We start from the raw sequence: 13852 nt of genomic DNA on the forward strand, positions 1-13852 counted from the left end.
TATTACATTAATTTATATTTCAAATAAATAAAAATCACTTTAAAAAATTATTAAATTAATCATTAATGATGTAGTACGAATCGAGTATATCTAGTTCTATAATTCATTTGGATATTGTATTTTTACCGTCCAAATCGTACGTGGATAATTGTTTTTCTTTTTTCTTTTCTTTTGCTTAACCGTAGAGGACGTCGTCTGTTATTTAGACGGTAAAAGTACACCGAACCAAGCTAATTCCGTCGCACAACAACTTTGCCAGAGTTTACTATGTTTATATGGTTTGAATGAGAAATTTCAACAGCGAGCACCAAAATCAAATTTGCCCGGTGTAAGTGTGAATTGATTTTTTGATTCTGAAAATTCTACTACTCATATTACAATTTTACAGATCATATTTAAAAAAATTCCACCAGAGATTTGTCATACAAATTTTTGTTTAAATACTTTATCAACAACATATATTGACATCGTTATTATTTAAAACGAATTTTATTATCATCTTAGTTATGATTAAGTTTTGCAGATTTCAATCTCCGCGCGAGGTATTCCAATAATTAATTTACCACTTTGTACAAATATTACATAAAAAATTGCTTTCAAGAAAATTTAGAATTCTAAAGATCAGTTGTGATATTAATATTTTGAGTCAATTCCGAAGTGGATCGATTTTCGATTCTTAAGTATTATAGAGTATGATGTATTATTATAGGTGTGCAAAAACCGACTGTATGGCTAGTAACATAAACACTTTCGTTACGTCTGGTTAAAATCGGGGAGAAAATGTGTAAACACTGCGGGATACAACGAAGCACAAACGTATTTAACGGCGATATAACGAATATTCTTAGCTCTGTGGTGAAATTACTCGATATTCGCATTATAGAGATGAATTATACCGACTCGATTCTGTAGATTATAATTTAAAACTCGTAAGCGTTTCTAAAAGTTCATCGTTCATTTTTTTTTTCGATTCTTTAATTATTATTCAACAATTATTCTTAATAGTGATCAGTATTGCGCGTTCATTTTCAAGACTTTAACTCGCTCCAATCACACTGAGAAAAATTTCATTTGACGCAGTAACTAGAAAAATTGAGTAAAACAGGTAACGTTAAAAAAACTGTTTGAATATTGTTGGAATTACGAAAAACGAGGTACGCGTAACCATTTTGCGATATCGTCGATCCTTTTTTGGTCATTGCAACGCAAAATCAGTTTCTGAGGTTTACTCTACTTTTTTAGTTAAACAAGGCTTTAACGTCAATTTATTCTTGCGCGAGCGTTAAATTTTCGCAACGGTTGCAAGAAAATCTAGCAACAGCGATCGTAATGAGAAAGAATAGTAACGGATACCAGAGTTTCCGGTAACAGCTAGAAAACTAATTTTCATTTTCTACTTAGAACTATATTTTTCGACTGTGTTAAAAATGAAAATAGTCGAGGACTGAGCGGTAACTGGAACTAAAAATTTCTCTTAGTTTGTTTAAACGATTCATCGATAAGTTTTGGGCATTATTGTTATTGAAATGCAATTTTCTCATCACTTATTCTTAAACGATAGATTTTTCTAGTGACCATAAAAAAGGAAATTCCCCTTGTTTTCCAGATCTATAAGCAACGGGCGACCATGAAGGGTGAGGGCAAGGAAATGGACCCGGCAACGAGAGAATCGAGAAACGGTGACATCTGGGCAGCGTTGCAGGAAGTGGTGCGAGACAATCCAAGATTCTGGTTGTACTTCAGTTCGGTGATGATCCAGGTCCGAGAAGCGGTTTTGGAACGAGCAGCGGCCGGTTCAGCACGCGAGTTTTTTCCCGGCTACCCAAAGTACCGAGACGTAGCGAGCCAGACGGAAACGATTTCCGTACGCGATGTCGGCACCCAAACCGAAATAGCCGACGAGAACTGTCAAGACGATAATAAGATACCCGCCATCTGGTGCAATTTGACCGAATTAACAGAGTCCCCGCTGTCCCCGAACGATGTGCGAATGGACGACAAAATGGAGGCGCAAGAGAGCAACAAAATGGCGTCAGGGCTAGCGGAAGACGACGAAATGGCGTCGCGAGAGGAAAACAAAATGGCCGCGCAAAGGAACGAGCAAACGGCGTCCGAGGCTGAATCAGGAACGGCGGAAAATGAAATCGCGGCTGCACCGTCGGAGAATAATGACAAGGAGGGTGCAAAACAGGCGTCTGGCGAAGCTGCGGTGAAAATAATGCCGTTAATGGAGGTGAAAACGTCGGGAAGTATTTCAAAAGAGAAAAATAAAACTCATCCTCGGCCAAAGTATCACCAGCTAATCTGCATCCGGTGCGGAAAACACGGATATGAAACGGACAAGTGTCCCAATTGCTCGACGAATTCGTTCAACGAACATCAAAAACCGTCGGCTCCTCAACGACGACGTTCCAGAAATCGCCACAGGATGCGCGATCCTTACCAAAATTCGTTCGACTATTCTCGATACATGCATTATTGAGGGTTGACTTTTCATCGAAACCAAATATATATACATATATATTATAATCTACTACCGAAATATTACAGTTGTCAATAGAGTCGACATGTTATACCTAGATTACGAAATTCGGTTTCGGCAATGTGATTGAAAATTTTCAATTTAACGTTTCGAAATGCAAAAAGAATATATATCAAGGCAAAGGCCTTCTTACGTGTTATAACGTTGCAGCCACTGCAATGACACGCGTTTTAGGTTAGGTACGAATGGCGCTCGTCAGAGCGTGAATCAAGTTTTGGAAAAGAATAATCGAAAACGTTTGAAAAATTAGGTTATCCACTGTAAAAGCAATATATCGATAATTTGAGAAAAGGTTCTGTATACATAATTAGAATTGGATAAAAATAATTAAGCTGTCGCTTTTTTTAAACGATTCTAACGATTGTCGAATTGTTCTGTTCGTCGTAAACGATATGCCAGAGATTGCTTGAGAAAAATCTGTAAACAATTTTACCGTCAAAGTGGGTTAGAATAGATTTGTGCAAATAAGGTACAAGAAAATTTTCTTCGACAATTACATTTTCACCGTATAAAAACACCATAATGTACATGATCAAAAGCACTGAAGATTAATCATTTCGAACGTTCTAATTACAAAACCTTGTCTAAAATTGTCGTTATCTTGGCTGGCGTTATTAATTTCCTAAGATATCAATTTTACCGCACTCATTTTTATCGCACAATTCAATTTCATTCACTACCGCTGGTTTTTTTTTTTTTTTTATTCATTCTATTGTTCCGAATTCTGACTGTCAGACTGTGGAGAGTCCCACTAATTCTATATTTCTTACCGACTAATTGTAAGAAGCATATTGTGACTTGTGATAATCGAATTAAACCGCAATCCAAGCACAAGATATTATATGCTCAATGTAGCAATCAATTATCAAATCATAGAGTACAATTATCCCTCAAACTGTATTATACCCATATCCATATTTTCTCATATAAAACATGTCACTGTCTAGATATATCAAAGTAAACGATATCTATTTTTCGAAGAAAAATTTAATACGTATACGTTACATGTACGTACTAGGTATGCAATAAACATGTGTTCGGAAAAATTTATTTGTTTACATTTTTTATAGATACTGAATTACGTCCTTTATGGATACTTCGAATATCTCGAATATCATCAGATTTAATGAATCTGCACTAAAATTATCAAGACTAATTTAATCGCGACAATGAAAAAAGAAGTTTCGAAGAAGCTGTGACGTAAAACGAAAAAAAGTTATTATTGTTATTATTATTATTATGTTAAAAAATCGTATCCCAGGATTGAGTCCGCATCTAAAGTATATGTGAATAGGTACTTTCAGATACAGCATAATGAAATAATTGCACAGAGGTAATTATTTTTCATTTCTGCTCGAAATAGGAAATAATTAAAGTCTTACAGACCATTTATTTATGGCGAATAACGTTAACCTTGATATTCTTGACCTTTTCCCAGATACTCAAGAATTCCCCGTTCAATATGTACAGAGTATGAATATATAGGGCATTCTCGTAGCGTAGTCTAAGTAGCTCCGATTCTCGTATCGTTGCAGCTCGAAAAAGAAAAAGGAAAAATAAAGATCGAAAAAAAAAAAAACACGCAATTTAAGAGCACTTTAGGAATTCCGGCAGGGTTTTTACACAGATTCTGAAGTAGAAATTTATCGTTGGCAATAATTTGGATTTTGGTGCCCACCTCTCCAACTCTCTTTTCCTATTCACTTTCATTCGTTTCCACTCGATTAGGCCCGCGTAATTATTACTTCACTTCTCTTTGTCGATATATTCCCGAGCTTTCTATAGGACATAGAAAGTATAGGATGGATGTGTATGTATAATGTAGAGACAGGCACTAATGGTCCGGGCGAATATCGTCGTCTCGTCTTTGAGCGAAAAAAGAAAATAAAGGAAGACAATAAAAATGAACGGGAGAGGAATTTCTCTTACGTTTTGGCTTTCGTTCAAGTTTTAGCACAATTGACGAGACACGAGCAGCGACAGTTGGCAACTATTGTTTTCAGGTACACTGAGAAAAATTTCATTTGTTACAGTAGCTAGAAAAATTGAGTAAAACAGGTGTCGTTAAAAAAAAAACTGTTTCAATATTGTTGGAATTAGGAAAAACGAGGTACGCGTAAACATTTTGCGCTATCGTCGATCCTTTTTTGGTTATTGCAACGCAAAATCAGTTTCTGAGGTTTACTCTATTTTTTTAATAAATTTAAAGTTAATCGAGGCTTTAACGTCAATTTATTCTTGCGCGAGCGTTAAATTTTCGCAACGGTTGCAAGAAAATCTAGCAACAATGATCGTAATGAGAAAGAATAGCAACGGCTAGAAAACTAATTTTCATTTTCTACCTAGAACTATATTTCTCGATCGTGGTAAAAAATGAAAATAGTTAAGGACTGAGCGATAACCGGAAGTAAAAATTTCTCTCCGTGTATCCGCGAAAAAAAAAAAAAAAATCCGACACGTTTGATTCACTCGATCTCGATTTTTCGGTACGTAATCGTCGACGATTTTTGTGACATTTTATTTTACAATCTCGATGTAATCGCTATATTAAGAAGAAAGTAATCGAAAACAAGTTTTTTACCGCGAGATTTGATTAGAAATTTTTTGTACGACTTGAATTGTCGACGCGGTAAGAATCGAGTCTAAAAGAAAAGCTTGAACGCTGAAACTAAAATTGTTAATAAATAACTGAACAAAAGTTATTAGAATTTTATGATATCTCTACTTTTGACTGTAATTTTGTCTGTTTGAAATCTAGCATATCAACGTCATATTCTTCTGTAAAAGGGTAAAATTTACACTCTGGCTTCCGAGCACACCGTTATGTACAATATACATTATATAAGAAATGCAAGATACGAGGTAAATATTTTCCTCGCAGCTAATTTGAATTCCTGAAATGGCGAGTGGCCGATAAAACGAAACGATATTGGGGCGAGAGAAACGTCTTTTAATGAAAATTAATTAAATTCCATAAAAAGAAAGATCCTGAAATATGTCGTCACGTAATATAAGAGCAATTCGCGCATCACCAAGTACCAAGAAAGGGGTCCAACGATATCGATGACTCCTTTTGGATACTATATTTTTGCACAAAAGGTCGGCTGTACAAATGTTGATTGCTTTTGAAAAATCTCATCACGAATATGTCGACTGAATTTTATTTTTTTTCTCTTTCACTCTCGAGTCACTGCGATAAAAAGTTAAAGTGATACAGTTGAAAGAAAAAATTGAATCGACGCCTTTGCTGGTATTTTTTTTTTGTTTTTAGTTTACAGTTCGTCCCTTTTACATCGCGAGAAATCACAGAAAATCTTAGAAATCGTGAGAAATAATAGAAAATTTTATAAATCGTCAGAAATCACCTGGTCAAGGTAAAATAATATGTGAAGTGATTTCTCGCAATCACTCTGTAAAATCGTAAGTAATCGTGAAACATTGTAATCCTTGTGTGACTTTTTGCTCAGTTTGAAACACCCTTTGAAATTTTGATAGGATAAAACTGACGATGCAAAATTTCATTAATTATGAAAATACGACGTCGGTTTTACAAATTTTTCATCTATAACGATAAAAATTTCAATCGCAGCATTGAATTCCGTTTTGAAAATGTTTCCGACAAGTTTTTGGCCAAAATCAATGTGCCGTTCGAATCTAGCGTGCATCTGGCACATCAAATACATCACACGCTCGCACAAGAATGCATTTCAAGTGCTTTCATTCGCACATTTCGTCCACTCGACGGGAATCCTGAGTACACTAGCTGTTTCATTTCTTGGTGGTGAATTGCAGAGAGACGGTAAAAGAAAATGTTTGCTTTACTAATCACTTGAGCTGAGAGAGTTGAGCGTCCGCTTTGCAGAAGCCTGGCGCGATACCAAGGCCAACAAAATTTCCTAAAAGCTTCTCGGAAGAATTTTTTCAAACTTTTCGCTTGTACATCAAGTACCTGTAGAAAGAAAATGAGAGTGAAACGGAACCTCGGAGTGATGACTTCATCGATTCTTCATACCTAAAACATTCTCGCTTCAAAGTTTATACATGCGGTACGTATAACCGTGCGCGGAGAAACTTTTAACATAATTCACTCGGTGCTGCTGTATTGAACACAGATGGAGAGAAATTTTTATTTCCGGTTACCGCTCGGTTCTTAACTATTTTTCTTAACTTTATTTCATATAATTCCAACAATATTCAAACAGTTTTTTTTAACGATACCTGTTTTGCTCAATTTTTATAGTTACCGTGAGAAATGAAATTTTTCTCAGTGCAGACTCCGCGTGCCAATCTAGGTTCATTCCGCTGTTTCGTGTTCAAAAGAAATTTTGCAATTAATCGATTTAACGAATTTCGTAGACTGAAAACTTTGTGTCTAAATCAAAGTACGCTTTATTTCTCTCCGTTTTGACTTTCTGTGTTTCATTGAGTAACAGGATCTTAATTCGCTTGATCAAGCTAGAAATTTCCCGGCCGTGAATAACGTCTTCTCGTTATTACACAGAGTGGCGACTGATGTTCGAAAACTGAATTCCCGATTTTCTTCAAAGTGTCAATTTCTCGAAAATTGTTTTGCCTAGAAAATTCACCAAAAACGTCCAACAGATTACATTCTACAAAAATCCAAAAACTTCGTCGTCCATCGTATTTCACATAAAAAACTAAAAACATATACTCGATATCCATAAAAATACTTTAATGAAATCATTTTTATAATCCCCAACTGCAAAGACTCGATATAAAGTAGCGATCGATCGCTTATTGCAGACTGAAAATGTTTTATCGGTTTTTTTTTTTTTTTTTGTAATATTACAAATAATTTATTACTCGTCTAAATCGCAGTCATATCGATCGTCAGAAATTAAATCACGGATTTGTATTATATATATATAAATTTCTTTTTTTTTTTTTGACAAGTATAATGGCGTGCAGTATATGAAAGAGTACCAAAGCGAACAATTTGGCAAAGACTGAGTAAATAAACGCGTTACTCGCTAAAACAAACACACAATATAAGATTGTATTACCTTCTACGTTTATTTTTATTCGACAGAGCAAAAGTATACATATACATCGATAAAACATTTTTTCTTCTATTTTTTTTTTTTTTTTTTTTTTTTTTTTTAATCACCATCACGAGAGAATACCAGCGTTGTTTTACAACCATATTTTGTCTCCCTGTGTCTTACGCTACTATTTTTACGTCGTCACTACGAAGACGAAGTTCGTCTGCGGAGAATTCGACACGCGGAAGGCGTGTCGCGGTTTCGCTCGAGCGAGAAATTCGCGTGTAAAAATGTTGAAAATAGTTTTTCCGCGGTTAAATCTGTTCGCCGGTATGTATATACAACGTTCTTTTGTGAAAAGTTCCACGAGGTTGTGATAAACCGTCGACATATCTCAGGCTCGTCAAAATCCGAGCCAAGTTATAAATATATCACGTCACCATCACCTGCGGTTACCGAAACGCGTTAGTCGGTATTTAATCAAGACGCCGGCCTTTTGCGAATTGGCTACTTTTCAAGAAAAAAAAAAAAAAAAACACAGAAACGGACGAAAAAGAGAAAAAAAAAAAATTCACCGCGTCGTTGGGGAGTAAAGTTTTTCTATTATTTTTTTTTTCTTTCATTAAATCATCACCTTTGTTAGTATCCTTTTGAAACATCGTCTCGTTTCAACAAATTTCTTTCGCTAAAACATCGTGGAACAAGCTTTACACAAAACGATTTTTCACACCGGAGATCTAACAGGTGTTTTCTTTCCGTCCAGTTTTCTGTGCTAAAAACAAACGGAAATCCGTTAGCAGAAACGGAGCTTTCAATATTCTATTTTTTACCAAAATATATTTTCTTTAAAGCGTTATATTTGTTGCTCTACTAGCCCAGATAGATTTACCAACTTGAGGAAACAATTATTGAACGCTTGTACAATAAGTGGAATAAAGTAAACTAAAAATTGCTTCGTACGATTGAGTCATTTGTTCAAATTTAGATTTCATTGATAAAAGTTGTATGTTTGATTTACAGCGAATGAAAAACGTTCTGTTTAATTTAATCTGTGACGATGCTTCGTTGCCAGATTGAATTGTCTTTGTCTTTTTACGAACAGTGATAAAATCGAGCGTAAGCAAGTGAGGACATTTCAGAAAATCATAGGGAATGTTTTAGGATATCACGAAAAATTATTGGAAAACTTGGAAATTGTGAGGAATTTATGGGAAATCTTAGAAATCGTGAGAAAAATTTGGAAAATTGTTAATAATCATAGGAAATCTTGGAAATCGTGAGAAAAATTTGGAAAATTTCGAGTAATCGCGGGAAATTTTAGAAATCATGAGAAAACGTAGGAAATAGTAGAAATCGTGATAAATCATAGAAAATCTTGGAGATACTGAGAAATCATAGGAAATCTTCGACATCGTGAGAAATCACCTAGTCAAATGAAAATTATTTCCATTTATAACATTGAGTCGTCGTTATGTCTATACAGACAGTGAAAAAAATAGAGCGTAAACAATTAAGGAGATTGAAAGGTAATTTGGTAGTAAAAAAAAAAAAGAAAAAAAATCATCTCGCATAATTTAATTTCATCGAGATATCGAGATTTGCGGAAAGTTACGGTTTTAGAACAGTGAAAAAACTTCGGAAAAGCGGTGGCGACAAAATATTCAGGAAACGGATATTTTTGGCCTTTATGTGCAATAATGTAAAAAGTTTTTGACGCAGAGCGAACCCCTTGGGGGATTCCGAACTTTACACAACACTGCTTCATAAGAATCGGAGAAAGGATCTTCATTTCGTTCCATAAATTTCTACATAGTAAACTGGTAGATAAAACACGAGGCTATCGTTTTACTGCCATATCTGTATAAGACGAAACGACCGTAAATTTTATCCCAACTTTACAAGAAAATATTAGCCGTACGTAATTCTGATCTGGGAAAAAGATGATAACGACGACTTGATTAATCGTATGTGAAAATTTTCTCACGACTTATCAAGCGATCTGTTTTTTTTTGTTCTTTCAAATCTTCGTCCGTTACGAAAACTCGAATACGATTTCAAACCCTGCCGGTGGAAAATTATTTTGACAGATAGAATAGAATTTTCAATAGAATTTTTAAATATTCTACAAACTCTGATGAGATCTGTATATGAAAAAAAAAAAAAAAAAGGAATTCAAACACCGATCATTGTTTGTTTCATGGATTCTAGTTATTTTCATTCAATTCTAACACTTTTAGATATTTAATAAAAACGTCATCACCAAGCAGAATTACACCAAAATTTAAAGTAAGTAGCTATTTTTTTTTTTTTTCAATTCCTCGAAACCTATTTGGAAATATCTATCATTGTTTTACCGAAAAATCGCTAGTACATTCTCATCATTTATCAAAATTTTTCAAAAAATATGCCAGTCTCGAGTTCTGCAAAAATTTTACGATAAATTTCGATATCTTGATAAGAACACTGAAAAAGTTGATGAAAAAAAACTTCTTCTCAAATTTCTATTCATCGGTTTAAGCCGATTGAAACGAATTTTTGACAACTACAACGGTTAATCTCATAAGGCACAAATTTATCGTTTAAAAATTTTATCTAACCGTGATAAACGAACTGCATATTTTTTTTTTTCAAATCAATTGAGTAATGCTTTACGAAAATATAACAAACAATAAACATTTTAGTTTAAGAAGTACGTAAGGCACTTTGATAATTATTATTTATCGTCGTATTATATTATTAATATCATTATTAGCGATGCTTTGATCAAATTCATTTCAATCTCGACTTTTGCTATCTCACCTTTGAACCTTCATTCAATATTCCTTTTGGGCACGTGACTTTAGCAAGATTTAGATAATAAGAATAGGATTTCAGGTAAGTACTCCAAAGGTACAAAACGTTGGACCGTGTACGAAAATAAAATCAGCGAAACTCGAGGCTTTGCGAGTCGCTCAAATGCGATACACGCAAATCGTTGAAACGGGATGAAAACAGGCTTTTTTCATGCTTCACGGGGCGACTGTAATTGCCAGAAATCTACATTCCTGTGAATATCCATCGGCGAAAAATAACGATCGAAAATACGTGGTGGAACTATAAATTTTCCGTGCAACCTTTACGTTACGTAAACGGAAACCTTTAGCTTTGATGGTTTCGGGTATATGACACGTAAAAAACGTTCGCCCCTGCCCAACGAGTGACGCGAATATAAATCCGGATGATTTCCCGGTACAATACTTGAATTTTTAAAACTTAGTTCAAGTCCGACCGATTGTCGCAAAATTGAGTGAAATAATAATTACAACGAGAGAAATTTTTCATCACAATTCCGACGTTTCTCGTACACTTTTCGCCAATTTCATTCGAAACGTGAATTTTAATGAAAACATCTTGAATCTTCATCGGATTTGACGTTCAGAAGTCAGTTGAAAATATTCTTCTCAGCGGAAATCGTGCGAGATAAGTATCCAAAAAACGCACCAAGTAATTATCGAATTACTGAACACCAAAATCCGATCGCCAGAGTTAAAAATTTCAATTATTCTCGTTGCAACGACTGGGTGAATTAAATTCACTCGAGGTTCAGCGGCTTGGCATTTAAATAGTCGACACACCAGACGCATAGTAATAGAAACATTGTCTAGACCGGAAGTATTTCGTTAGGTAGAGAGCAATAATTGTCAGAGTCCTTGCAGGTCGGGGGTGGATACAGGCTTAAAACGCCTGTTGTGCGGTTGACTGGTGCGGTAATTCGAATGGCGGAATTTAATTTAACATCCCTTCCTTCCCCGTATTAAATGTGTTTCAATGAATTTCTTTTCACCTTTACAAAACAACCTCAGCACGCGAAATAACTTCTCTGTAAGTATATAATCAGAATATGTAAAAGTTGAAAGGTGATCGGGATCGGTGTTGCAATTTTGAAAAAGTCAAGCGAGTGAATTTCGATGATTAAGAACCGTCAACTAACCCTTTTAGTCGCTATTGCGGTTATTTTTTTTTTTTTTTTATCATTTTGTTTTTGTATTCCATGGAAAAGCTTGATTTTTTTACGCATTTTACAGGTCGAATGGATACTTAAACTTTGGGATAGTTGGAATTTTTTGCGAATCCATAATTGTTTGTAAATGTTTATAAATAAGCACATGCAAAAAAAAAAAAAAAAAAAGAACACGTATTTTCGAGATAAAATTTCTTTTTCAGCCGTTAGATTATCAAAATACAATACATTGGGGTAGTTTTTACCCTGATTAAGTGCGCATTTAGACAGTATTGGGGGTCTAAAAACAATTATTCATACAGATATCATTGAAGAAAACTGTCTGAAACAATGTCGATAATTCACTCCGTTTTCACTAAATTTTAGGGGTTGTTTTTAGTTTTATTGAATTTCTCGACGCCGAACGCGGCTTTTAAACAATGCGGAAAAAACGTACAGCTGCACTTCCGTGCCAAAAAGAAAGAAGAAGAAAAACCGAGATGCGTGACCGAAAGTGTCAACAACGCCAGAAACTAATGCATCGTAAAATTCAGAGTTAGATGCTGAGACGAGGGAGCCAGTGACGGAGTATTTTGGTCCATATATCCGTTGAAATTATATTAGAAGCAAGTGTTCCGCAGTAATATGCAATTAACCTTAAATTACACGCTCTGAATGAGCGGGTGTAATTAATTACCTGAGTCACAAGCGAGTTTCACTATTAGGTACAGTGTACAAAATATCCGCAAGCCAGAGCTCGTTTACCAACGTTAAATTTTCCACCGTAGCATTTCTTAATTGCTGGCACTTAAGTCCGAATTTCTTATCCGTCCCGGGCGACGTTGCTGTTGAAAATTTTTCCCGTCTGCGAAAAAATTCGAAGATCCGAGAACCACGTGGCTTATCATCCGATTGGACGAGAGGAGAGACTTTCAGGAGTGTGATAGATTTCTTCTCGCATCGGCAAAGCGCTTTGCCATTACCGAAGGGTTGAAACTTAAAGTCTTGTATTACGAGTAAATCGAGAAAGGAGCGATCGAGCAACGGTCATAAGAACCAACGCAGCTTTGATCTTTCCAATCAAACGGTTTTTTCAAGTGTATAAGGTACGCGTGCTGATTGCCGGACTCTGAATTTCTACACGCATCGGCGAATTCGAGGCGTGCAGATGTATCCGAGAACTCGTCGAACGAACCGATTCGAACGCCAAACTCTGATATTGACCTTGTCGGACATTCGATATCCACGGTGTACGTGTCTGGTACCTCAAGGCGGGGGTGCATGGCGGGGAATAGAGTGCTGTTGGCTCTAAAAGGCCCTATAAAGACCCCATGCTGACAACATCGCTTATCAGTGACTCCGGCCTTCGGAAACCAGACGCAGAAAATACATTCTCGCACTCGTTGTATACACGGAGAAAAATTTCATTTGCAGAGTGACTAGAAAAATTGAGTAAAACAGGTATCGTTGAGAAAAAAAAACTGTTGGAATTACGAAAAACGAGGTACGCGTAAACATTTTGCGATATCGTCGATACTTTTTTGGTTATTGCAACGCGAAATCAATTTCTGACGTTTACTACACTTTTTTAGTTGCACAAAGCTTTAAGGGGCACACCTAGTGTGACAGCCTAAAAAAAAGGCGATTTTTGGGAATTTAAAAAAAAAAAAAAACTGCTGTATCAATTATTTTAAAATTTTAAGGGTATATTTATACATATTTTAAGAATGCACAGTAAAATTTTTGAAGAACAAAATTCAATATTTCATTGTAAAGACAAAAATTCAAAATCCGAACCTTTAAATCTTGACCGATTTACAGGAGTTTTTTTTTTTTTTTTTTTTTTTTTTTTTTTTTTTTTTCATCGTAAACAACAGTCTTATGAAGAATCCGCATTTAAAAAAAAATTCTTATTTTATGGGAACCACCCTAGTATCTATACCAACTGTAAATAAATCATCTTTCGAACGGTCATTCGCTTACCTATTGTCGGTACGGCGAAAACAGCTTCTGATGTCGTCTAATGATTTACAGATCGTTGTAGGGACTGACTGCTTATTTCAAATCTCAAAACTGTCGATGAGAACATGAACGGCAACTCGTAGATAATGTAAGACGAGTCGGCGAGCTGCTGTCGGTAAAAGTGAATCGATTAATTGATTATTCCGTTGTTTTTTTTTCTTTTTTATTTATGAAACAGTGCATATGATATCAAAATTTGGTGAATTTCAGTATGTAACCTTAAGGGCGGTAACATTTTTTTGATAATTTATAATTTCGTTAACAATATTTTTCAATCCCAGGTGACAATATTCATTCATTTTTCAC

The 13852-nt window shown here is 35.2% G+C and overlaps 1 protein-coding gene across 1 annotated transcript; it reads left to right on the forward strand.

The window, feature by feature from the left end:
- Nucleotides 1–165: 165 nt before the first annotated feature.
- On the forward strand, nt 166–2509 carry LOC124295461. The gene is made up of 2 exons (XM_046745528.1): nt 166–328; nt 1607–2509. The coding sequence occupies exon 2, from the start codon at nt 1628–1630 to the stop codon at nt 2480–2482; it is 855 nt and encodes a 284-aa protein (XP_046601484.1). The 5' UTR covers nt 166–328; nt 1607–1627; the 3' UTR covers nt 2483–2509.
- Nucleotides 2510–13852: the final 11343 nt, after the last annotated feature.

This window comes from Neodiprion lecontei, chromosome 7, assembly GCF_021901455.1.
Source record: "Neodiprion lecontei isolate iyNeoLeco1 chromosome 7, iyNeoLeco1.1, whole genome shotgun sequence".
NCBI classification, from domain to species: Eukaryota; Metazoa; Arthropoda; class Insecta; order Hymenoptera; family Diprionidae; genus Neodiprion; species Neodiprion lecontei.

Coding starts and splice junctions, on each gene's coding strand:
- LOC124295461 (XM_046745528.1), top strand. CDS start 1,628: ATGAAGGGTGAGGGCAAGGAAATGGACCCGGCAACGAGAGAATCGAGA.